The sequence below is a fragment of the Mustela erminea genome, chromosome 3 (assembly GCF_009829155.1).
Source record: "Mustela erminea isolate mMusErm1 chromosome 3, mMusErm1.Pri, whole genome shotgun sequence".
Classification (NCBI taxonomy): Eukaryota; Metazoa; Chordata; class Mammalia; order Carnivora; family Mustelidae; genus Mustela; species Mustela erminea.
The window spans coordinates 26,540,853-26,568,345 of record NC_045616.1 but is presented as its reverse complement, the minus strand read 5'-3'; the positions used below and the strand labels follow the sequence as shown (position 1 = coordinate 26,568,345).

At 44.4% G+C, this 27,493-nt stretch overlaps 1 protein-coding gene across 6 annotated transcripts in view; it reads right to left on the bottom strand.

Annotated features, from left to right (window-relative positions):
* Positions 1-27,493, bottom strand: part of SNCAIP (synuclein alpha interacting protein) — a 159,905-nt gene that overhangs the window by 59,970 nt on the left and 72,442 nt on the right. For 5 of the 6 annotated variants that reach the window (XM_032335472.1, XM_032335474.1, XM_032335471.1 and 2 more), the window contains exons 2-3: positions 22,631-22,734; positions 9,572-9,644 (exon numbers count right to left, since the gene is read on the bottom strand). In XM_032335472.1, the coding sequence (XP_032191363.1) occupies positions 9,572-9,644; positions 22,631-22,687 (130 nt within the window). In that variant the 5' untranslated portion in view covers positions 22,688-22,734. Of the gene's footprint in view, positions 1-9,571; positions 9,645-12,352; positions 12,497-22,630; positions 22,735-27,493 lie in introns of all 6 variants that reach the window. The other variant, XM_032335477.1, reaches the window with a different exon arrangement.

Below are 27,493 nucleotides of genomic sequence, written 5' to 3'. Positions count from 1 at the left end.
AAGTGAGGCGTGTCACTTACAGCGTGTAAGGCCGGACAGTGGAGCCGCGCCCCACCCACAGAGACTCAGAGACCAAGAAGAGAGAGGGTCCTATTGAATCCAGAAGCCCCACTTGGGTATTTAAAGTCCAAGTAAAGGAGGAGCAGGACTTGCAAAGGACATAAGGAGATGTCAGAGCGTTGGGAGAAAAACGAGGAGATAGGTGGTATCACAAAGCCAAGAGAGGAGAATGCTTCCAGAAAGGAGTGGCCGGAGTGGCCAGAGTCTCAAATGATGCAAGGGGGCCGAGAGAGAGGAGAGTCTCTGTGTCGGCAGATGTGGCACCGCGGAAGTTGTGGCCTTCCCTAGGGAGGTGGAAGGTCATTTGGAGATACTTCAAGTGAAGGAGGGGGGAGGGCAGTGATGGGGGTTCCCCTACCTCTTTATAGCAGGTTGGCTGTATTGGAAGGGGGTAGAGGGGGTGGGGAAAGGAAGGAACAGGGAACAAGGATGGGAGTCACCAGAGGAGGTACAGTTTGATTGCTTTTTGTTTGTTTGTTTGTTTGTTTGTTTGTTTTTTAAGAGAGAGAGTGAGGGCACCTGGGTGGTTCAGTGGGTTAAAGCCTCTGCCTTTGGCTCAGGTCGTGGTCCCAGGGTCCTGGGACCAAGCCCTGCATTGGGCTCTCTGTTCGGCGGGGAGCCTGCTTCCTCCTCTCTCTGTTTCTGCCTGCCTTTCTGCCTGCTTGTGATCTCTGTCTGTCAAATAAATAAATGAAATCTTTAAAAAAAAAGAGAGAGAGAGTGAATCAACACATGGAGGGGTGGAAGGTTGGGCGGGAGGGGCAGAGGGAGAGGGAGGGAAAGAATCTTAAGCCGGCTCCACACTCAGTGCAGAGCCCTATGTGGGGTTTGAACTCATGACCCTGAGATCACGACCAGAGCTGAAATCAAGAGTCTGATGCTTCACTGAGCCACCCAGGCTCTCCCTGTTTGTTTGCTTCTTAAGACAAGAGATGACAGAGAGTGCTTGTTTGATGAGGGTAATGACCCCATAGAGAGAAAGATACCGATGGTATAAAAGAGGAAACCTGAAGGATCAAGGTATCACGTCAAATGAAAAGAAGGAAACAATCTGCTGGCTCATATCTCAATTATGATACAAAAGCCAAAAGAGGGAGGCATTCTTTTGCCTTTTCACACCTTCATTTGCCCATCCATCCCTCAGATCTATACAAGGCTCCAGCGTCAGGGGCTGGGGATTCCATAATAAACAAGAGATTACACTTAGTCTACTAGAGAAAACTGGTATCGAGCTAACATCATATTGCTAATAATTCTTTGAAACACAGATATTAATAGTTAATAATTCTTTAAAACGCAGAGCTAGGAAATCATAAAAGTTGGGAGAACAGTGCTAAATTCATCTAGGCTCAAACTGTCCCCAGTGGGAGCCACTAGACACCTGTGGCTATTAAGCAGTTAAAATGTGGCTGGCTGGTGGTCCACGTTCAAATAACAGTTTTGATGTGTTGGGTTAAATTAAAGATATTAAATTAATCTCATTCGTTCATAGTTTTAAAATGTGGTTCTTAGGGGGAAAAAAACTCAATTAGGTCAGTGGCTCGCATTATATTTCTGTTGGAACATGGGGGTCTAGGCAGTCTGGTAAAGGGGCCTGAGGAGGTGAAGTGAGAGGTGGAAGAAGGGAATGTCATGGGAAAAACACAGCACACTGGAAGACCTGAAGAAGGTTCCCTGATGCGGCAGGCAGACAGTGGGAGGAGAGGGGCATGTGAAGAAGCTTGCTGAACCAGGAGATCGTCACGTAAAGCCCCAAAGACCACAGGAAAGAGTTTCCCATTGTATGTCTTGAGTACCACCCTGGGGAACTACTGCTTGGTTTTGAGCGTGGAGCAACACTCCTCATGGACACCAGATGAGCACCAGGGTGTCCCAAGTCAGTGCTCCTCAATCTTGAATATGCACCGTTCACTTGGAGAGCTTATTACAGAATGCAGATTCTGCTCCGAAAGGTCCGAGAGTCTGTCTTCCCGACAAGCTGCCAGGTGCTGGTGACGGTGCTAGCTCTGGCCCTGAGACACACTGTGAGGTGCTCCCCGAAGGGTCTGGACTTTTGTAGTTGACTCTTGACACTTTCCAAGGATCTTTGAACTATGAGATTCTAGAGTTGTTTCTCTTTTATTCCTTTTTCTTTTTTCTTTTCTTTTCTTTTTTAAGGTTTTATTTATTTGATAGAGAGAGCCCAAGTAGGCAGAGCAGCAGGCAGAAGGAGAGGGAGAAGCAGGCTCTCCACTGAGCAGGAAGCCCAATGCAGAACTTGATCCCTGGACTCTGGGATCATAACCTGAGCTGAAGGATCATGACCTGAGGATCATGACCTGAGCTGAAGGCAGAGGCTTAACCGATGGAACCACCCAGTCACCCCTAGAATTTTTCTATGACTTAAGTTTCTTTTAGGACTTTTATTTTTTTTAAGGGAAGAGTTAGGGCAAAGGAGGTATGTGGACAAAGAGGGCTCATTTCTTTTTAAGATTTTATTTGTCAGAGAGAGAAATTGTGCACAAGCAGGGGGAGCAGAAGACTCCCCACTGAACAGTGCAGGGCTCAATCCCAGGACTGTGATCATGACCAGAGCTGAAGGCAGACGCTTAAACAACTGAGCCATCCATGCATCCAAAGAGGGCTCATTTTTAATGGGAAGATGGGGGTGCATTTAATTGTGGGAGACGGAGGAAAAAGGATAGATTTCCAGCAAGAATTAGGATGCTCTCAGAGATGCTATGGAGCTCCGAAACGAGTATCACCGGCCCCCCACCCTTAACACACACACGCACTCTTGCCTTGGATTGGGAAGATGAGAGTGGGAAACCACTCTCTCTTATGACAGGAATGAACTCTGGAGTCCACGCAAGGTACAAGGCACTTTGGTTCTGTATCACTTCTTCCCTGTTCCTTAGCTTCAAGTCTTTGCCTTCCTGCCTTAATGATTATCTTGTATCTCCCTGCTTCAGAATTTTTATATTTCTTTCCTGCAGAGACTCTTGAAGTCACTTCTACCAAGATTTCTGTATCAATTTTGAGGGTGCAAAACAGGTTTCTCAGAGCCCAACAAAAATAAACTAAATAGGGGGAAAGGAGACTAGGTCCCCTTCCCCTAAGTTTCCTCTCCCTTTCATATTGTCTCATTTCTTTCTTAATTCCACAATGCTAGTAAGGTTTTAGAATACCATGGAGTGTTGGTGCGCATGGGTCTGGCTAAGGAAAGATAGGAAATGTGCAGATGAAGAGAGAGGAAGGGCCAAGTGTGGGATGTACTGAAGCCCTGCTCCTTCGAGCCCCTTTCATTGCTGAACATGACCAAAGTTTCACTTTTAACTTTTCTATCGTCTCCGGCTCTTGTTTTGCCCCACACTGACTTACACTCTTTCTCTCAGGAACATAAGCTAAATGTTAATGGATTAAAGCAGAGGTGGTCTCTCCTTCTGGACCAACGGGGCACATGTAATTTCCCAGGTATGTTCTGGGCTTCATGCGACACGATGTCCGCGCACCTTGGGTAGCAGCTGAAAAAAAGCAGCAGATAACCCTTTCCCGGCATGAGGACTGCAACCGTAACAATGCTAGAAAGAAACAGAGTCACATTTATTTGTGGTGGCAGCATGAGCTGGAGTTTTTGATTTTCATTTTTTATAATGGATTGTTTTCACCTTGATAAGTAAGATTTTGCTAAAGAGAGAGAAAAATAAGTGTTTTGCTTGGTAACATTCTCATCTAGAGGTTTTGCTGTATGTGCGTTGTTGCTGTGGTTAGAGAAACTGAGATTTTCGTCATGGTTGTTCAATTCTTCGCAGTCCGGGTTTGATGCATTCGTTTTTTGTTGTTGTTGTTTGTTTTTTTAATTGAGATCTTAGAAAATGTGTTTCCCTATTCTTTGGAATCCATTTGACAATACATCACGTGGGCTGGAGTCACAAGCAGGCTTCTCATTTAAACTGCCCCACCGATGTCCGCTTGCAAGCTTTTAGCATTAAACCTTAATAAAATCGAAAATAGGGAGTTTACATATTTAGCATCATCAGCTATGTTACAGAAGGGTCAAGGGGATAAATTTCACGTCAATTTACTATTTTTGGTGCTGGCTGAAATCCTTGAACATCTTGGAGAAACCACATATTTTCAAGGGTTCAGAGTTTGTCACAAAATCTGCACTCTGAGGGGCTAAAAATAGAGCCAATCTGCAACGCTTTTACATCGACAACCAAAATGCATTTTACCAGATAGATATCAGATACTAAGTTTAAAAAAGAATGGCTCTCCTTTTCTCCCTGTCACGCAAATTATGGTCCATATTATGTGGGTATTAAAATTTCTTCTCAAACCCATCCCGGGGCCATTTATTGCTGTTCTATAACTGAGTTTTCTCTCCTCAGTGTGTCTTGTTCTTGGAGGCAGACCTGCATTAGTATTTATCTGCTTTCCTTCATGAGAAAATTATCCAATGGGCTTAGCAGATACGTATTTCGAAAGAATCACAAGACCCTTAAAGCACTGTGAATTGAAACGAATGTGTATTTGAATGTCCAATTAATTAAAGAAAACTTGAAGTCAATGAAACTGAATATGTCTGATTTGAAGACCATATGTTGGCCTATTTTAGCCCTTATTTGGCAAAGACCGTAGGGCAGAGTTAACACTCCCTGCCTTGCTCTGGCCCCTTCTCCTACTCAAGCAGCAGGGATTAAGGAGAGAATACGTGCAAATGTTCCACAAATCACTTCCTTGGAGAGGTGCAAGTTTTTCACACATAACTTCCTTGCTGCTAATCCTTGATTCACACTAGTAGCCACACGTGGCTCCTCGGGCGACAGTTACTCAGTTGGTTCAACTCCATAGGGCTCTGGAATCAACACAGCTGGTTTAGAAGACTTCCCAGCTCCAGAACAGTGGAAAAATTATTGATCTTCTAGAAGTCTTGGTTTCCTCATTAATAAATTGGGGATACTCATGGTCCTCCCTCAGAGAATTATTCTGAGGACAAAGAAGCTGTATATAGAGGACCAGAAGAACACCTAAGAGAAAACCAGGAAGTCTCAAGACAGGCCAAGTTTATTCTCAAGGGTCCAGTCTCTACCTCTTCGCCTCCCTCTTGCCTTGTTGTCTTTGCAATACCTTCACCGTCTTTTCAAAACTTCTCTCACAAAAATGTGAAGTTCGGTCTTAGTATCATGGGTATAGGACAGTTTTAACTATAGCTTCTGTCAGAGGAAAGTGCAGATTTCACTAGGGGTCAAAGCCTTCAGGTAGAGGAAGGACACCTCTAGGCACACTCGTGTGCATGGGACAGTTAATGGAGGAGAATAGAATGCTGCCCCAGGCTTCTGACAACACTGACATTTGCCTTTCTCAGATCCCACCATGGCATGGCCCAGGGTCTAGGGATGAAGTGGGGTGAATTCTGGACTGGATGTTTCACAGAGGGGCTTCCAAGGCCACCAATAGGCTCCTCTGACATTCCTGCTCATCTCAGGACACTTGAGAAACAGGCCAGGCATGAGCACTGTCTCTGGAGCATTCTTGGGAAGGCAAGGCATATAGGTGGGGAGTCCTGGAGGCTGAAGAGCAGGGTTGACAGGTTCTCCTCATACCACGTGGGGAGCAACCACTAGGTTCAGTTCTGAGGGATCCACTCTAAAGAGGGTGCTGGTGATTTGCAGTCATCCACCAGAGAGCAAGAAGGAAGAACAGGATAGACTTAAAACCACAGAGGGAAATTTTAACCCGGAGAAGACAAGACCAAGGGCGACCGCCATCTTTAAACACTTAGTGGCACCTTGTTGAGGAGTGGTTGCTGTTCTCCATGGATCCAAGAACTACCAGGGACGAGGGATGGTAATTTGAGGGACACTGATTTTGACTGAACGAAGATACTAGCATTCATGGACGAGTTGCCTGATGAGACCGCGAACTCTCTGTCACCGGAGCTGTGACATATAAGCAGGATAATAAGGATCTTCATTGAAGATCCAAAGGATTATGGACTAAGTGATTATTATTATTATTTTTTGCCTTTAAAAAAAACTTTCTATTTGGAAATAATTTTTTCATTTGTAAATAAATTTATGAAAATGTTAAAATATATAACTGGCACAAAAACACCTGTATTTATTTTAACCTTATTCATCAGTTTTCAGCATTTTATCCATTTGTTTTATTACTCGTACTTTCACATGCTCTCTCTCTCTCTCTTGCTCTCTCCAATTAGATGATTTTGGGGTCCCTTCTTCTGTTGAGAGTTATGATTCTACATACTGAGGCTTTTTTCCAAGTAATATTTTAGAAAATCTGACATCCTGCTGGTGGTGCTTCTCATGGCACTTAGCATAAAACCCACGTCTGCACACACGATCATTGGGGCCATACAGAGTCCGACCCTGACCATCTCCCAGCTCTCATCTTCATTTTGAGCACCCTGTCGCAGACTGGTTTTCTTTTCCTTCCTCATACATGTTAAGCTCATTCCTGGCTCCGGGTCTTTGCACTTCCTAGTTCCTCTGTCTTCAATGATCTTCGCTTGTTATCAACTGGCTGGGTCCTGCTAACGCTCCCAAGACCCCCACAAGTGCCCCCCTCCAACTCCTACAAGTTACTCTATCATGTCGCTTCAAGTCACCTCTTCATTTCACTGGGTGAAATGATCTGGTTTACGTATTCGTTTGCTTGTCTTTTGTTCGTCACTCCCTAGAATGTAAATGTCACAAGAACGGGACCTTGTTGGTGTCTTATTTGTTACTACATCCTGAGTGCCTTTGACAGCAAAATATTCAGTTATCGGCTGAATGAATAAATAAAAGAACAAACAGGCCTGAGAACATCTGATCAAGGGCTTGTTAATGCAAGGATGGACAGTAGCATTTGACAACCTACACAAAATAGAAATTGCTTAACAAACTTGAGAACGGTAAAGAGCCTTCATCTGGTGGCATATTTTCTAAGCAACAGCAGTTTGGGGAATGTTTCCCCAGCAGATGCCCTTGTCCCAAGAGAAGGTGTGGACTCTTCTCAGAGGCCAGCGGGGCCTTCTGCTGCCACCTGTTTGAAAAGATTACCGTGAAGATGGAAATTGGCAAGCCCTCCCAGAGCAAGCTCCTCCTGGTGGTGGACACAGAAAGACTAGAGGGGTGCAAAGGGTTTTTCTAGAGCTCAATGCTCTTGGAATGAATCAAGAATGGCTCAATTCTTTCAGAAACTAGCTGTGAAAAATCTTTACTATGTTGAGATTTCTTTTAAGGAAGCTCACAGATAATCTACAGTGCTACTATGGAGAGATGGATTTTTCTATGTGTTCTTTTTCTAGGATCACTCTGGCTCCGTTAGAAAGTGGTCTGACAGCCTCCAAATTAGGTGTACATGTGATTCCATTGAAGGTATATGTGTGATTCCATTAAGAGGCCTGAGTCTTGCCCATAGACATCAATTTCCTGTCAGGTGTAATTATTGCCAATGACCTTGAGCACTGGGTATTTGCTCTGGGTGAAGTTTAAAGGCTTCTGAACTTGAAACTGCTGTCCTTCTCAACCAGAGAAGAAATGTCCGATTTCAGAATTGTGCGAGCAGTAAGAAATCACATGACCTGGAGAAATGGCATGGACCCGTACCAGGAAAAATTATTTTTGAAAACTTGGGTTAATTCACTTACCTCGGTAAGCAAGAATAGCTACTGAACAGAGAAGGGAAATTCACCGCTTACTCAATAAGGGAAAATGCTGATTTTTAAAGTTTTAAAAGGATAATATCCTAAAATCAAATGAATGTCACTAAGTCAAGCTATCTCAGGGTACTTATGTGTAAGGATAGAGAACCCACTCCAGGACGGACTTGCTGCAGTGCGAATCCCAGCTCGGCAATTTAACTGCTGTGTGACTCTAGGCAAGATATTTGACTTCTCTGTGCTGTGCCTCCGTTTGCCCACCTATAACATAAACATCTTAAGTACTCAGCTCTTGAGCATTTTTTGGATTAACTGAGTTAACGTGCTTGAAGGACTTACAACAGAACCTCCCACACTGAGCACGAAGCTAGTGGTTGCTATTATTTCTTCTCTCTTACTCCCACCTTTCAAAGAAGAAAATCCTGCATCTACAAAGTAACTTTAGATGCATCACCTAATCTCAACCTAATGGTGCCTGGTAACATTGGCAGAACAAGCTTCTTCTTTATTTTGTAGACGATCACTCTCAAGCTCTAGGTTGTATAGCTGATAACTGACTGAACCCTAACTTGAACCCACATCACTGCCCCCAGTCAAGGATCCAACTTGGAACCTGGGGACGCCTTGTCAGGAGGCAAGCCCCTGGAGCCTCGAGGCCAAAGCCTCTGTTTCACCTGACAGAAACTTGAGTGTGTTTGTAATTTAAAAAACAAAAACCGAGCCCCCTCCCCAAAACTGAAGGTGAATGAAAACTTTTATGAGAACTTAGAACTATCCTCTGTGTTTCTGACGCAAACACTGAAGCATTACTCTCACTCACAAAAACAGAGATAAACAAACCTTGGAAGACTGATTATTTGCCCCATCTCATCTAAGCAAAATGTCAAAGGTGAATGAGCAGTTGAAGAGACAAGTAACTGAGCTTTGTGCAAGTCCTTTCAGTGAGAATGGCCTAGAACTCTAGTAGCTGCCCAGACAAGGGCCATCTATTTATTTTGAAACATGATACACATGATCGGACGATTATCTTGAGGCTTCCACAGCCCATGGTTCTCAGGATTCGAGCTACCATCAGAGGAGATCCAGCTTCGGCACGATTAATGGCAATGCCTTACAGTAATTACTCCGAAAAACAATAAACATCCTTTCATCATTTAATGCCATGGTATCATGCCCATTGACATCCTTTTTAATTTTCATTTTAACACAAAGAGAAAAGGAGAGAGGCTTAATTTGATTTACAGAGGGGGGAAAAACAACCCTGAACGTCCTTTATTAATTTATTTCTTTTTGCCGGGGTGGGGGCGTCTGCAAGGAGAAAAGGTCAACCAGCTGGTTTTCATCTATATGCCATAATTCTCTGTTTAGTTTACACTATTAAACTCCCAAGCTTTGCTTTAATCTTAACTGTTCCAGTATGCCTCCCTGCAGATCCTATCATGTCGCATCCCTGATAGGGTTTCAGACCCTGACGAAGCCCCATCCCCCAAGCTGGTCCTGGCCATATGGGTAGTGAATGCGTCCAACATTTTTTTCGTTGGCGCCTGCATCATTATATTTTGTCACCAATGGTTTCTCGGGTTTTCAGTAAATTGCTGCGTATACTGCGGTTTGGAGCTGCCGAGATGACGGCCCCTGTTGAGCCATACACAGCCGTGTCCTCGTTAGGGCCTCCCTGTCCCGTTAGCCTTTGGAGGATGACCTGACATCTGCTTGCAGAGGGCATGTGTGTAGAGGGGAGGAAGCGAGAGGCTGTAAAAGACAGACAGAAGGCAGGAGCAACGAGGGTGAGGGGGAAACAGCTCCCCGGAGTCCTCGGCTCTCTGAGTCAGGGGCAGGAGAGGGCTGGGGAGAGAGCCATACCTGATCTGTCTTCGCTCTGTGAGTCACATCTTCGGCACAGTTCCGGGATGGTCTTCAGTGACGTGACTGAGTACTGAATGGGAAGCCAGAGGACAAAGGGAAGAAAACAGCATTTTAAAACGAGAACGTAACATTCACTCAAATTGGCCAGAAAAGGCAAAACACAAGAAGTGATACTTGAGTCCAACACATATATATGCAGAGAGTCTGTCTAATTTTATCTGAAATGGGCTGCTTGGGGACCTGGCGGCAGCCCTGGCTCCACCTAGAAGCATCGAAACAGATGCACATTAAAAAAGGCTCTGAGGCACCCCCCTTCTACACGCAAGGTGTGGCCAAGCAGACATTCTCTCTCCTGTTACATCTGCTACTGGTGGAGGATGGAAGGAATTTTTGGCCCCGAGAGGCTCCAGGTGTCCAGAATATGTGCATGTTGAGTCCGGGTGTGAAGGGCCAAGGGGAGAAGTCCCCAGCTTCCGGCAGCCCCCAGGGCTGCCAGGAGCTTTACCCGTGCCCACACTGGCTGGACTACACAAACCTCACGTTGTCACCTGCCAGAGATGTCACTGGGTGGCATCTGTGAGCTCCATGGGAAATCCCGGGGGAAATGTTATGAGAAGCAAGAGGACCGTGGTTCTGTGTCTGCAAGCTAATCTGTTTCATGTACAGATTAATCCAAACTGAAAAAAAAACCAAAAACCAAAAACCACCTCCCAGCATCAACCCAGTACCAACTCAGGGACCAGCTCTCAGGATAACAAATTACAACACGAGGGGGCATAAAATCAGACGAGCCAAAACAAATGTAAAATCAATAGCTATGATTTATGGGCACTACGTCTGACGCCACTCCATCTTTCTGCAGAGAAGGATGTTTTAAAACAAAATAGATAGGATGAGCTATTTCTTTAACCAAAGGACTGTCTTCAATCACACATTAATTCCTAAACGACAGCTCCCTAAAAATATCTTGCTCTGTACCTTTGGGAACAATGTTCTTATGGCAATGAGAATGTATTATAAATTACTTAGACTGCTGCAAAATTTGGGGGGATTGAAAACAAATCTTTAATCTGAAAGAAAAATGATCATGGGAAACTCATTAAGATTATTCTAGCATTACAAGTGAGGAATGTATAATTAGGGCACATCTGTCAATAAGAAGGTACTTTAGTTAGCTTGATGTAGACAGATGAAGCCAAGTGTTTATATCGAGGACCATCCCCCCTCAATGCTTTCTCCACGACGATGTCAGGACAGCAAGATGGGGTGGGGGAGGCAATGGTAGCTACTGCCAGTTTGCCAATCGCCTGTCACAAACAAATTAAATTTCCAGTTCTTCCAAGTGAAAAATGAAATCTCAAATGACTAATTAGAGAAATTACTTTTACCTGTCTGATGCAATGATATCCTGTTTATGGTGCCCGTTCCTGTGAGACTACAGGGACTTCAGTCAATCTACCACATACTCAGGAGGAGAGAGGGCTGTCTCTTAAACCAAAAATAAACTTCAAGCATTTCCCCCCTTCCACAGTTTGCTCTTTGGGGGCTGGGGTTAACACAGGTACACAAGGCATTTTTCTTGTTACTAATAAGGTACCTTATGTTCCTGGCCAAGTACGAGCTCTCTAAGGAATCTGGTAGCTTCTTGAGACCAGCTGGTACAGGTTAAATAATTACACAGTTTATAATTCAATTAAAATGAGGCCTTGTGTTTCAGCTGCCATGTGCCCCAGGGAAGCCCCCCTTGGCAAAGTCTCGCCCCCTCTCCTTCTGGTTTGCTCTGTTTTTCTTCCAAGGTGAAATGTTTGAAAGGGGGAATTTGAATCGTGGAAGGGGAAAAGGGGAAGATGGATCATGCTGAAATACAGTTAATGATAAATGCAGTAAGGTCGTTCCCTGAGCTTAATGATATGTATTTGATTAAATCGGGTTTGTTGTTTTCTGCTTTTTCAGGCACGTGCATCCTAACTGCTACCTCTCACCTCAAAGTCTGGCATGTCAGAATCTCTGAGTTATTAGCTGTACCTTCAGCTCTTCCTGTGTGACCTCAAAGGCCTGTAGCGTGCAGTAACTCTTAATGTAATGAGGTTTAAATTGGAGCAGTGCAGGCGGTCTGGCTGGTGTGGGGACAGAGCTACAGGCAGAGGAGGAGTCTCGCTGAACCCCACCCACTGCCTCAACCCCCATCCCACGTGGCAGTTTTGCCTCTCCACCCCTGGCATGCAGAAAGTCACGTCTGTGAAGGCAGACATCTTAATTCATTGGGAATAATGACCTTGAAGAAAAAGTCATAGGCTGCTCCTGGTAATGAAAATTACAAGTACAGCAATTTGAGAAAAGGACGATGTATTGGCCAGAAAATCAAAGTTCTGGATAACTGTCAGGGTATTTGGAATGTCAAATTCAGCAAAGACTCCAACCTACACTGTGAACAAATCCACCACCCTTTAAAAAAGGCACAAGGAAAACATCCGTTTGTGTATTTGTTTCAGTAAGCACACACACTGCACTTTGGATAGAAGATAAAGCCTGACAGAATGCTATATGGTTAGGTCATGATGGGGAGAGTAGCAGAGGAAACACACAATTCACAAAACCAACATGTAAAAACATTTTCATATGTGCACATTCGGGAATAAGCAAATGACCCAGGAAGTCTCCCTTACACAAGCACATTGTATTACCATCTGGGAGTTGAAAGGGAGGGCTTCCCAGGCCCTCATCCCAGTGCAAAGGACAGATGGCCTTTTATTAGGAGCTGCCTAATCGCCAAACCACCTCATTCCCCGGACAACGGCCAACTACTCCCTGGGCAACAACTACTGTCATTTTGGCCCTACCAGAACCAAAGCTCAATGTGTCTTCCCTGTCCCTTGCCCCCAACCCATGCCTTTGTATTCTGTTCCCTTGATAGCTATTATCCTTGGATGATAAGAGAGGGAGGGCTTGCAGATGGTTGAGAAGCAACACATTTCCTGACTTTATGTTGCTCTGATTTATTAAAAAAAAAAAATCTTCCAGAGATTATTCCCATAGAAATAGCCTTTGTGAACCACAATTCATTTGTATGCCTCTATCATGTCTGCAGAAAATCCTCTGCTTCTTCAATGACCCTGTGCCTTCAACGTTTAGTTCCGCCTTCTGTACCTTTACTCCAGGGTCCTCTTTGACTGCAAAGCCTTCTGGTGGCCAGGCAAAAGCCTTCGCTCTGTAAGGAGAGCTGGTGTTCTTTCTGCATGAACCCCTAGCTAACTGCTTCAGCACTGAAAGCCTCCACTCCTGTCTTTGGTGAAATACTGCCTCGCCTTGTGCTCTGTTGTTTCCTAGGTGTTAGTGCTGGCTCCCCCAAGTGCCCGAGGGAAAGGATGGGGTCTTTGACTTGCAGGTATGCAAGGAACAGTGTGAAATATCAAGACAAGCACATGTCTGATTAATCCCTGGGCACAATATTATAGATGTTCAAAGAAGCTCTCTCATCTTTAGGTGCTAAGTGGGAATTTCCTCCAGGCTTCCGTACTTGCCCTAGAATTAATTAGCTTTCTAAAATGCAGATTTGACTAAGCTGCTTCTCTGTTTCAGATGGGTTACAGGGCAAAGCCTTAGCAGGGCACATAAAGGCCTGCATGAGCTCAGGTTTATCTCTTCCCATTATCCACTTCTCTTTGGATGATGGCCAAGTGAAATTTCTTATGGATCCCCTATCCACTGTTCTATCTATTTATACCTTTATGCATGCTATTCTGTCCACCTGGAATGCCACTGCAGCCATTCCATTTAGGTAAACTCTTTTCAATTCTTCAAGCTCTGCTTAAGAATCACATCTTCATCACCTACAAAATCTTCTCCCACCCTTCCAGGTGGAAGTACTTCCAGCTTTCAAAGTGTGATGTCTGGACCAGTGGCATCCACGTCATCTAGGAACTTGTTAGGAATTCACATTCTTGGGCCCCGTCCTTGAAACTCTGAGGACAGAGCCCAGCAACTGGTATTTTTACAAGCCAACCAGGTGATTCTGTTGAATGCTAACGTCCAATAAGAACTGCTCTCTGTACGGATTTTAGGCACTTGTCCATTACAGATTCTATCACAGGGCATTTTGCCTACATGTTCCCATCATTGTTTTCTCTGCTTTCTGAGGGTGTGGACAATACTTTATTTGCCAAAGATACTGGACACTTATTTAACTGAATAAAAAGAATTCCCCTATGTAACCATGATTTTAGTGGCAAAAATAAAAATAATATTTACAGCAATTAATATTTATATGGCACTGGTCTTCCTAGAAAGGCGCATTATTACAAGTCTAGAGATGCCATCGTGGTATAGCTAAAAGAAAAGAATGCACTTCTAATAGATTAACAGCATTGTTACTAGATGATGCCTTAGTCTTTTGTATGAAGAAAATGGATTTGGAGCCAGAAGATCTAGATTCAAGCCCCTGTTCTGATATTAATAAACTGGAGTTCTGGACAAATCATTTCATATCTCTGGGGCTCACTTTTTTTTTTTAAGATTTTATTTATTTATTTGACAGAGAAAGAGAGAGAGACAGTGAGAGAGGGAACACAAGCTGGGGGAGAGGAGGAGGGAGAAGCAGACTCTCTGCTGAGTAGGGAGCCCGATGGAAGGCTCAATCCCAGAACCCCAAGATCATGACTTGAGTTGACGGCAGAAGCTTAAAGACTGAACCACGCAGGTGCCCCTCTGGGGCTCATTTTTTTTTTTTTTAACAGATAGAACACAGGTGATCACGTAAGATAATGCAAGTGAAGTCAGTTTGCAAGCAGTAAAATGATGCTGAATGTTTTTGTCTCTTCCCCCGACCTGTTCTCCATGTGTGTACACAGTCCTTCTTCCCTCCCTGCCTTCATTCCCCTCCTGATTTTAAGCTCAGAAGATCAAGATGTGGGAACTAAAGAGATCGGAAGAGGGGGCTGAGCTGGCATTGGAAAAGAGGAGAGCCCAGCCTCTCCCTGCATGTTCTTTGGCTTCCCTATGGTCTTTCCTCCACCAAGAGAGTCCACGGCCAAGGGCTGACACTGAAACTTAGCTTCACAAACTACAGAGTCGATGTGACGCAAGACAATCCTACACGTCCCAGCCTGCGCCAGTCACTTCTGTCACTCTGCCATGCAAAACAGTTTGAACGTGCATGGGATTTGTAAAAACAGTGCGTGGTTTCTACACCAAACCGTGAGGATCTCTGACCACCCTAGATATCGCTCACGACTGAAAGGCTTTGGCCCTGACTCCGGAAAGCTGGAGCCAGTTGGGTGAACAAGCAGACATTACTCAAACTGTAATGAGCCACAGAGAATAAAAGAACGAAAATCCCCAGCACCTTTTGAAGTTAGAGACTTTTAAACAACTAGGGTCTCATTAAGTTTCCAAAAGAAACAATTAAGCCCGTCGCCCAAACAACTATCCTGAAATTCATGCTTTCTCACAAAGCTTTCCAGAAGGGAGGCAGGCATCTCGACAGCCATACAAGGAAATGGCCGCCACGTGTACATACAAGGCTGGCGGTGGAAGCAGGCACACCCTGTAGTGAGATTTTCAGACACACAGTATTTTTCTGCAGTTTGGGCCTCCTCTCCAGTAGTCTGCCCTTCCTGATGTCACATCCTCCCCACAGATGGTGCTGAGGATGTGGCAGTGAGTCCTCCTCTTCACCACTAGCCCTCCACTTGTGTTCAGGTCTCTTCCTCTCCCGTGCCTTCAGAACTCTGGCTCTGCCATCATCCCTCTTCTCTCCTTCTCTTCAGCCACCCTCTTCACCTTGGCTCTTGCCTCTGATCCTAAAAAACAAACAAGCGCTCTCACCCCCTCAAGATATGCTGCCTCCCCCGGTGGCCATGGGCTTCCTTGCTCTTGTGTTCACCGCCATCTTTTCTGAGAGAATTGCTAGGATTCTTTTCTCTCCTTCCTCATCTCTTGCATTTACTCCTCTAGCCACCACAACCTGGGTCCACTCCAACATCCCAAAGCCCCCACTCTTATTATAGCCACCGACAGGTCTTCACCAGAAAAGCCAACCATTTTCTTTATAATATATGGCCTATTTCCCACTATTGGTCACTTGCTTCTTTAAATTCTTCAGATCCCTCTCTCCCTTTGAGGTCCCCTTAGTATTCATCCTATATTCATGAAACTGTTTTCCAGTCTCCTTTGTAGAAGCCTCTTCTCCATACGATGTGGGACATACTTCTGCACAGTTCTGTCCTTGGGACTATTCTTCTTTCCACATTCCGTATTTCACAGGTACAGATGCCCACAGTTCCAGCCACTGTGTCTACGGGGGGGGGGGGGGGGGCGGATACTGGTGATCTACATTTTCATGTATTTATCCCAGGCTGTTTTAAATACATTTTTTTCTACCATTTAGTTTCCATTAAAGAAAAATATTATAACTAATCTTATTTTCAAATGCATTTTTGTTCTGGTTCCTTATTTTTATTCCAATGAGAGGATTTTTTAAAAAATTAATAATAATCTAATTCTTTTACACTAAAGACATCTTTTGCAGCTTGGGAAAACTCAGTAGCTGTTTTGACCATTTGAAGAGTATACCACACATAGGATTATAATGCTAACATGTGGTCAGGCAAAAGATGAAGGTCTACACTGGCAAAGGTGGGGAGACATCACAGCACTCAAAGATGCCCTTCTGCTAGGAGTGGTGGTCATGGATGAGAAGAGACCTGGATGGACCCAGCCAACCAGAGGTGACCAATGTGCTCTGGAGAAGTCATTTCAACAGAAGTTACCTACATGGAATCTAGAGCTAGACTGCCCATGTTATATTATGGCTTCACCACTTTCTACCTACTTAACGGTAATTCCTTAACTCCTATCAGTTTCTTCATCTGTAAAACAGGGTAACCATGGTACTTCCATCAGAGCCTAGCTGTGAAGCTTATGAGCTAATCACATAAAATATAGGTAATACTTTCTGATGTGTAGGAAGTGTTCAGTAAATGCTAGCTATTAATATGATTTACATTAAAATAAGCATTTAAGAAGTGAAGTCAAAGCAATGGCAACTACTGAGGCAAGCATTAAAATTACAAAGGAATTACAAAAGAAATTTATGTTGTGGGGCACGTGGCTGGCTATAATCCCTGTTCAGCTTCAATGATGGTCTAGTTTTAATTGCGAGCCAATAACCAATCATCCCAGAAATATAAAGATGGTCAAGATTGGAGCTTGAAATTGTAATTCAATCTGACCTTCTATGAAGTTAGCCTGACATTTCATAAGAGGCTCAATTATTCTGATGGGTTTCCATAAGCCCTGAGAACATAGATCAAGCCCATGTTGTTCACCCAAGCCCAGAACCGCTCTTGGCACACTGGTAATGTCTAATACGTGTTGTTGAATAGATTAGCACAGAATCTAGTCGTACATAAGAGGTACATCATGTAAATAATCTGCACTGAGTCTAAGACATGCTATAACTAGCAGGCAAGATAAGATCTTTTAGGGCTATCTGCAGAGAAAGGGAAGAGCAAAAAAAATCTGGCAGTCGCTCATTCTTGGAAATCATGCTCTACGGCTGCTCTCCACCTTCTCAGGAAGAGGTATTGAGTCCAGGACATGGAGGCTGGGGGGCCCAGGTTCTGTTCTTGGCCTCTTAAAGTACCCATGGGATAGGAATATATAATTCATCTTGTCTGGATTAGATTATTCCTAATTCCTTTCCTGGCAGGTGTTCAGAAAAACAAGAGAACAGAGATGACATATGATAGCTGAACAAGACATGAGGCTTTCAATAACGGGGGCCACAGAAGGGAGGAGTGAAGGGTAATGAAGACTCGAACACAGGACATTTGCAAAAGAATGTGGGAACACTCAACAAAACTAGATCATATTAAGAAGCACTAAGAAAAGTTTTACTGGGGATGAGAACAGTTGAGTGCTGGGAAGGGCAGGGCTGATGGACGGGACAGTGAAGCAAGGTGCAAAGGCAGCCCGAGGCCACGTGAGAGTGTCTTGGTCACTTTCTAGGAAGCACACAGGGAAGTATGATAGGCTCATGCTCACGCAAACCTCTTGCTAGACAGGAGGGGCAAGCCAGGTTCTTTCTACCTTGATTAACTGTACATTCTTTTTCACTCCTAAAATCAGGGCAAAAGCTGTACTCTTGACTCACTCAACTCTCTGCCTGAGTCCACTTGATAAGCTCTGTGTGCCTTTCCTTGGGGCCTCCTACTGCTATAAAATGGCTTTGCAGAAATGTGATGAAATCTTGGGAGGTGTCAGTGGACTGCATTGAGTAAAAAGTGGTGCATGCAAGCCAGAGGGTAGCTGGCATTTTAGTCCAAGGATGGAAAAATGTGAAAACCCATTGAAAGGAGATTTATTTGCCGTAAGAAGTTATTTTCCTACCAGCCACTTTAGGAAAATGCATCCACATAATTCCCTGCCGTTACTCTGGGTTGGTTTAAAGGGGATAGTGAAGTGCCAAGGACATTTGCTTGTCTTGATCTCATGTGACCTACACAAAAAATAGGTTGTCAGAACACGTCATCTTTCACCAAAGTTGTAGTCACGGTCGTACAAAAAGGTGGCAAAAATTCCCGAGTAGAGGAACAGAATATACCCTCCCTTCTGTCTGTGTGTATGCATGCATGTGTGTGTGTCTGTGTGTATGTATGTGTATTTGTGCATATGCACATGTAGGTATGCATATCGGTATGTGTGTACACATGTGTATTATATAAGTACGTAGGTATGGATTTTTATACACACAAATATCAAATTTCGTATTTTCTCCATAAAACCCAGGGCAATAGGTAGCTGATTATTACCATTTTAGAGATGGGAAAGCCCAAGGGCAAAAATATTAAGAGATCTGCCTATGTTTGCTTTAGCTCGTTTTATATTTTATTTAGAATTCATAGCAACTCCATTACTTCCAAAGAGCGATTTGCAATCACATCAGTACCAAATGTGGAAAGTGAAGGCATCTTACAGACTGGCCCAGGATCCCTGGACAGTCAGAAGGGGAAGAGTAACGTGTCACAAGAGTTCTGTATTTAAATCCTGACCCTGCCACTTATGTACCTATACCCTTGTGAAAGCCAGACGATCTTCCCAAGGCTCAATTTTTTTCATCTGCCAAATGGGATTCCAATAGGAGCCGATGTGAGGCTTCAACCAAGATACTGGACCCACAGCATGGGGCACTGTGTGTGGTAGAACCCATGTCTAAAGTGAGGTCCCTCTAGAGATGCACAGTTCAGCTTCTGTTTTGTTCAGTCCTGTGTCTATTACTGTTTTTGGGGAAAGCAAAATGGCTCTTCTTATTCAAATACACCTAAGCCTACTAGAAACTAATATTCTGGCATATTTTTCTTTTTTTAAGAGAGAGGTCTGCCTTCCACAGGAGTAAAGAAAGAAATCTGCAAACCCATTTGCAGAGACAGAAAAGCCCTGCTTTGAACTGTGGTGTTTCTGCATGTCGTCATCTCCCTCCCCAACCTGCAGGGATGGGGCAATGTTCGCTCCTTGGAGATGGCAGGGTTACAAGAATGAGCAGTTCAAACTCTGCAGTTTGTAAAGGATGAATGTTATTTGGGGGCCTGGGAAACTTCAAAATAATGTGATTGCCTTCTGGGTTTTGTCTCATTAGGTAAATGCAAAAAAGTTCTAGTTGCTGTTTTGAACCAATGCACAGCCTGGGTCTTAATTAAAACAAGGACCAGGCTCATGACCGGTGGGGGTGGGGGGATCATGAGATAGAATGCATGGATGGACTACGTCATAGGGCCACAGCTAGAGAATAAGACAGGCAGTTGCAAACTTGGGCATCTTTTGGGTGAACATCTTTTCCAAATATACTGGGCATTTCCCTCCCTACTCTTGCCACTCAACCAGAGAAGAGACTTTAAGGGCTGTGAGAGATGGAGTTTATGGCATCCTAAAAGTGAAGGCATGCTTATGGGACTGACCAGGTTCTTTTTATGCCAGTGGATTAACAAGTTGAACACATCTTCATTTTTAAATGTCAGCCTCTGAATAGCTTCCGTTTGACTCCTAAAGCAGTTGTAACATTTACTGCTGTTGGTTTACCTGAAGAGGCTGAGGATAATCATTTCAACATTAAAGAGGTCACCACTGCTTTCCCTAAGAAGTGGTTATCTAAGAACAACACGATTCTGGCACATTTAAGGAACTGACCCGGATCCAATGAAATTATTATAAAATAATCTGCCATGTTCTAGAGGTTGCTATATTAGAACTTCTTTCATTTCATGGGGTCTAAAAAAAACAACAGCAACAAAAAACAGATGGCTTGCGCTCAGTACTACTGACATGTTAGGTCAGGGAATTCTTTGTTGTAGGGAACACAGGGAAATTTCCTGTGCATTTTAGGTCGTTCAGAAGCATCCTTGGTGTCCACCCACTAGATGCCAGTGGGACCCCTCCCCAACCAGGACAACCAAAAATGGCTCCAGGCATTGCCAAATGATCCCCTGGGGTATAGGTAAAAGGACCACTGGACCATTGGACCACTAGACTAAAGGACCAATGCACCTGACAAGGACCATTGCAGTAGACTATATTCAACAAGAGAGTCAGTCAAGTATTGTGCCCAGAGCAGGTATTCCAGAGACAGAGTGCCCTCAATGAGCTGGGTGGCCCTGGACAAGATGGGTGACACCTCCACCCTTTGGTTTTCTCTTCCATAAAACAAAGGTCATGATGAATTCTTGCCTCACAGGATTGTTGTGAGGATTAAACAAGATAATGCGTCTGCCCATGTGAACACTCGGGAAATGTGAGCCATTACTGTTTCAACTATTCTACGCAAGCCATTACTGTTTCAACCATTCTAAGCACTGCCATTTTTTTTTCCCCTTCTGGTTTCAGTGTAAAGGCAGGTTAAAGAGCCAAACAATAGAAACCTATTTAAAGGGGTAGGAGAAGGCCTGAGTGCAGCAACACAGTTACAGATGGGCGATCTTTATTTATGTTTCCGAGTGGTCAAGTTGTAGAAGCTCAACTCTTACACAATCCTGTATCCCTGATTTGCTCAACAGTGCCAACTATTGCCTAACGTGCTTTATTATCTTTCAAGTAGAGATCCCTAATTCATCAAAATTATAGGCTGCTGCCAGACGATCTTCTGTAAATACAAACGCTCTATTGTATTAAAAAACAAACAAACAAAAAAAACCAAAACAGTCCTGACCTGATGCCTGGTTTTTTCCCTTGAGTTCTTTCTTAACCATTGGTCATATAAATATTATTGTTACTAATCACTGAAATAATCACACCAGCTACTTTAAGAGCAACTTACTGTGTGCCAAGCTAAATGCTCCATTATCAGGTCACCCAGCACCCAAAACAGCCTTAAAAGTTAGGTGGGTATCTTGGAGAGGCGAAGTTACTGTGCTCCCCGCCAGCGAAGAGCAGCAAGACTGAGCCCTAATGCCACCTTCCAAAGCCTATGCTCTTACATTGCAGCTTCATTGTCAACGCTGAGAGCAACCCTCAGTTCTTCATCATAACGCATTTCTCTCCTGCTAAGATGGTTTCCACACTCCCTCCACCTCCCTGCATGATTCTTTCCTTGCTTCTCTCCATTCAGCTCAAATACCTTGAGGTGAGTGTTGTGAAAGAACCATGCTCTGAACACTTTTAAGCGTAGTAAGTTATTGAGAGAGAGAGAGAGCAAGAGACAGGAGGGTGCCTGGGTGGCTCAGCGGGTTAAAGCCTCTGCCTTCGGCTCAGGTCATGATCTCAGGGTCCTGGGATTGAGCCCCCGGCTCTCTGCTCAGCGGGGAGCCTGCTGCCCCCCCCCCACCCGCCTCTCTGCCTGCTTGTGATCTCTCTCTGTTAAATAAGTAAATAAAATATTAAAAAAAAAAAAGAGAGAGAGAGAGAGAGACAGGAACAAACCGTGGAAAGGAAGAAACTCACTTCACGTCGGTCTTGACAAGGATTAACAAAGATTGTCTGGAAGCTAGGATAGGGAGAGACTGAATTCACATGCCCCCGGTACATAAGGACTCATCCAGGGTTGTACAAAGCAGGTCATTCATCAAACTCGCCCTAGTAATCCAGTTCTTGCATATGGTATGCAAATTTTACTTCAAAGTGAATGGCGAAGTAGAAAAATGATCCCTTGCCAGAAGTGTGTGAAAACAGCTTATCTTTTTGAGACCATTTTCTAGCAGGGACCCAAAGCTCCAAGCCCTGAGAGAGTGATGAAAAGTGGGGTCAGCAACTGTGACCATGGAGGCGCTGGGAAGAAAGGTTAGAAGGCTAGCTCAGAAACAGCAACCTTCGGTTCGCACACTCGGGAGAGCCCAGTTCGGCTCAGGGCTGAGAAGCCAACATGGCTGCCGGTTGGCTCTGTGACAGAACTGACTGTGTGGCCCGGGGTAAGCCACAATCAGCTCTATGCAGGCTATGTAAGGATGACCCCTGAGAACCACCTGAGGGAAGCTGGAGGCAGCAGGAAGTTGGCAGCTTTTGCGAGAACAAGGAAGCTCATCAGCCCGCACAGCTTGACAGGCTTAAGCGGCGCCCTCAGAGGGCAGCCTGTCCAGTCCTTATCAAGGCATGACGCTTTCTCAGTATTCCCCACAAAGTATCCAACCTGTGCTTTGACGCCCACAGGGACTGAGAGGATTCCTCTTACTGCTCATCAGTTAATAATTTGGCCATCCTTGTGTCCTTGTGAACGCCAGAGAATGCCGGCTGCGGCAAAGCCAGTCGTATACAGGGAATTATCCCTGAAGGGTTATAGTCGTGCACTATACACAGGCACTTTATACATTACTCAGTGAAAATTTTGACAAGGAAACAGATTAGGAAGGGAAGAGGAGGATCAGCGAGGTCAAACCCCTCCCCCACCACACATCCCGTCAAGTGAGATTCACTTCTCGGTCTAGGAGACCCCGAAACCACACTTTGTCTGTCACATGGGATTTCTGCTGTCAACTGCTAAATGCGATTGGGAGAGTTTCGGATCTACAGATAAGGCAGCCCACGGAGGTGAAGGCAGAATCCCATCAAGCGTCGCTTGCAAGAAGGGCTACTTACGGATATATCGTCACTGAAGTCAATCTCATCCAAGTCAAGGTATTCAGGCGCTTCCATTATTCCTCTATGCACATTTTGAGTCAAGTCAAATACTTATAAAAGCCCTGGGGAAGACAGGCAAAAAAGAAAAGCAAAAGGGTTAGCTGTTTTATAACCCGAACTCCCATCTATATAGAGACAAACAAGAATGAGAAGAGTCACTGGGTGCTAGGGCTGCCTTGGAGCACAGGTCTGCTCTCCGGATGGCCCAGCCTGGCTTTTCAGGAACAGGAGCTCAGCTCCTCAGGCTCCCCAGGGAGCACCCAAGGGCCTTTGTTTCACCTCACTTCATCTGTGCTTGCGTATTTTTGCCAGGACAGTAACTCAGGTCAGCCGCTTCCCCAGACACCAATATTAGGACTGACCTAGCCGGCACCTAGCACTTACCACACCCTGGGTAAAAGCAGGGTTTTGGGGATGGGGAGCAAACCTCAAGATTGTAGGATAGTCACCATATTCCAATGTCTACTGCAGGCATATCCTTGGAAGCCGTGCATGAAGCAGTAAATCCTGGCCCCCCACAGAAATAACCCAAGTATAAGACAGAGACCAACTAACCAACAGTAATGGCTACTTCAGACATTGTAGGATGATGTCCAGTTCACCCCCTGTCCCCCCCCCCAACAGGATCCAGGCATAAATGTAAACCCCAGGGTTTCCCCCTGGCTCTGGGCTTCTGCCAGCGCTGCCTGACTGTGCCACAGTGACCTGACACAGGCAGGCGTCAGAATGTCCTCCGTCAGCACTTGCCTCTGGGCTGCCTATGGCAATCCTTTAAATCTGTCAAGGAAGATACATCACCTCCCAGTTCGCTTTCCCATCACTTATCATCATCACCATTGGCGGTGGCAGTGTCACCTAGAGATGTCAAGAACAGAAATATAGATCTCCGGGCGGTGCCTGAGTGCACAGCGTCTCCTGCAGCGCCGACTCTGAGAGCGAATGAGATTCCCTTTCCTGTAACTTGTCTTTCTTATTACAGAAACCGTCTTCTGTATTCAGACTTGAGCCTCTGAAATAATATATTCTCTCCTCTTTCCATTCTCTAATCAAGGGGGTATTTTGATGAGACTGAGAAATAAGACGACTAAGGAATGCATTATTGGAAAGTGAAAATAAATCTAAGCTGATGAAAATGGGTTTAACTAATGATGAAAATGGGTTTAAGGAATATAAGATCAAGAATGTAAAAACGACTCCTTTTGGAGGCATTGCATTGCTTTCTCATTTTGAGATCTTTTTTTTTAAGCTACACAAATCGCTTAATTACAATAAATGGGGAGAAAAAAATCACTTGCTATCCATACCTCAAAACCATCAGGTGATTTAATTTCCAGTGTTTCCTTCTCTTCCCACATGTATATACCATTTTTACATTTTTTAACTTTTTTTTTTTAAAGATTCTATTTATTTATTTGACAGACAGAGATCACAAGCAGGCAGAGAGAGAGGAGAAAACAGTCTCCCTGCTGAGCAGAGAGCCCAATGTGGGGCTCAATCCCAGGACCCTGGGATCATGACCCACGCTGAAGGCAGAGACTTTAACCCACTGAGCCACCCAGGCGCCCCGTTTACATATTTTTAATTATAGTGCATACAGAGTTGATCCAAGAAAGGGTTAGGAGGTTACTACCATGTTCAAATGAGATTATCCATTTAGAATAAATACTAAAAGTTCTTCTGGGTGGCACCTGAGTGGCTCAGTCGGCTGAGTGTCCAACTCTTGATTTCAGCTCAGGTCATGATACCAGGATTGTGAGATCAAGCCCTGCATAGACTTCCACACTGGGCTTGGAGACTGCTTAAGATTCTCTTTCTACCCTTCTCTTCCCCCACTTCCCCTTTAAAAAAAAAAAAAAAGTGATTTCTTCTGAAATCACATTAAGGTTTAAAATGAAAACAAAATCAATTTATATTTGTTATATATATAGTATTATATATCAAGTTTACATATTATACATTAAATTGTTATTAGCATTATATGAATAATTATACAATAATTATATTAGTTATACTAATCATTAATGTTAAATAATAAATACCAATACATGTTATATATTTATATATCTATTACTGTATTTATTCTGTATTTATAAGAAGACATTCTTTTTTTTTAAAAGATTTTATTTATTTTTTTTAATTTTTATTTTATTTTATTTTTTTTATTTCCAGCATAACAGTATTCATTATTTTTGCACCACACCCCGTGCTCCATGCAATCCGTGCCCTCTATAATAAAAAAAAAAAAAAAGATTTTATTTATTTACTTGACAGAGAGAGAGAAAGAGAGATCACAAGTAGGCAGAGAGGCAGGCAGAAGGAGAGAGAGGAGGAAGCAGGCTCCCTGCTGAGCAGAGATCCCAATGTGGGGCTTGATCCCAGGACCCTGGGATCATGACCTGAGCCAAAGGCAGAGGCTTTAACCCACTGAGCCACCCAGGCACCCCTAAGAAGAGGTTCTTAAGCAAACTGCTTGGAACAAAAATATATCACTTTTCCTCTAATCCTCACAAAGTTTTTTCAGAGAAAAATAATGCACACTCATATTTGCAAATTATACAAAATGACTTTCTATTCCATTCTGGTGGATTCTGAGACAATCCAGACTATTTGGATTCTAGCTCATCAGCAGACAGACTTCCTCCGAATCTAGTTTCTTTTCACTACATCTGCACTCCAGGTTGAATGGTTCACCTACATATTCTATTCCCATGGTCTTGGTGAACACAAGATGACTGTGGGCGTCAGGATGAGGTGCAGACAAAAGGACTATCAGCAGAAACATGGATTCATGGGAGATGAAGCAGGAAATCACGTTTCAAGACTGGGGGTCAAGTGCATCTTTATTTTTTTTTTTTAAGATTTTATTTATTTGTTAGAGAGAGAGAGCGCGAGCACAGGCAGACAGAGTGGTAGGCAGAGGCAGAGGGAGAAGCAGGCTCCCCGCCGAGCAAGAAGCCCGATGTGGGACTCCATCCCAGGACACTGGGATCAAGACCTGAGACGAAGGCAGCCACCTAACCATGTGAGCCACCCAGGCGTCCCTCGAGCGCATCTTTAAACATAAGGACATACAGACTAAATATAAAATGCACATGAACATGTCTTGTCAAAGCAAATTCACAAGGAATCATCAAGCCCCTGTTTGAGGTGTTCTGGCAATACATTCAGCAGCATCCACTCTAGAGCAGCCATTCTAATGGGACATAGCCAGTGGATAATATAGAGCATGACATTAAAGTAGATGATCTTCATGGTTAGACTTGGAGATGGTAATGAGATTTCTTATTCCATAAGCCAGAACCCAAGAGTTACAAGAGTTCCAGCTCATGGCGGGAAGAGCTGGGTCACTGCCCATATTTATCTCAGTGGGCTGGGTGGTCCAGTCTCAGACAAAGGGAGCCAAGGCATCCAGAACCCTCCTCTCCTCCTGAACAGAATTCTACATACGTCCATCTCCTTAAGATTCCTTATTCTCTCTACCACCCAGTTCCTCTTGTCTGGTTTCAGAGCGTCTCTCTTTCAAGAGAGAAGCACTTTGAAAGTGCTACATCCTTGGTTATAAAGTGCAGAAATCTCCGTGGTTCACCAACCCAGCCACATTCCCGATATTCATTGCTCCTTTTCAGTAGAGAGTGAGACCACAGGTGTCCCAGTGGGCGTTACACTACCTCCACATCTGCCCTTCTGTGGGGCACGTGGCATGCATGGGGACTCCTGAGGAATGAGGGATGAGATGGGAAGATGAAGTCAGCTTAGAGCAGTGGCTGAACATCATCCAACATGATAGGGGACTGGGCCGGGCGGCCGGTGGTTTTCTCATCCTGCTCTAGTGACACCATCTCGTGCACCCCCGCACGCCAGCCCACAGTGGAAACCAGCAGGTCCCCTTTCCCAACCACATGGTCTGAGGGAATACACAGCTACAGAGGGCACACACCGGAGGCCCGTGAGTGGAGTCTGGCCCACAGATGTGATGTGTCTGGCCCTTAACAGTGTTTTTTAAAAAACGGGATGAGTTGCCAATTTGTAGACCTTGGGTGATTTCACATAAAATTCTGGATTTCTGGCTTTGCTTTAAAAATATCTGAGGCTCTGGCCAACACTGATCCACATTCCCCATGACAACAGTTGGCTGGAGCTAAGCTGCCTCATAGACAGGCATGTGCTCCCCAGTTCACCAGCTTCCCTTCTTCGGCTCCCCTCACTGAGGACCCCTGCCTGGCCTTGAGGGCATGTGAGTGTTTGATCCGTCAGAGGAATTCAGCATTAAACAATAATTCCCATCACCCACCCCCTTCTGGTATGGGTACCTCCTGCCAAATACTGTTTACTTCATTTGTATTCCAAGATCATATTCGTATTCTAAGATTGTTTTAAATTCTCATGCCACAACAGCAACAAGAAAACGTCTTACACACAAATTACCAGCTTGTTACAATTTGTGCTTTCACAAAGCCTCCATTTTCTCGCCTAGGACTAGAAAAAGAAAACCTTCACACACGTCATCAAATGTCGCAAGGTGGGGATTTGGTTTCCTTCACTGTACAGTTGGAGGAAGGAAGGGTTCTTGCTTTGTTGTGATTGCTGCTATAGACTGATGGGGTGCTACTTCGCTGTTGCAACCAGAGGGAAGGGCACAAGCTGTGTCAAGTGCAAGCCCAAAAGAAAACCAAGGCCATCCACCATCTGGCCACAGTAGCAGCTTGGACACAAGACAGCTAACTTTACACAGGACCAACAAGAACAGGTTTACACATAGGTGAAAAATACTTTTAGATGAGATTTTTATTGCTGTGCATCGTAGTTGGCCTTGGACCCCTT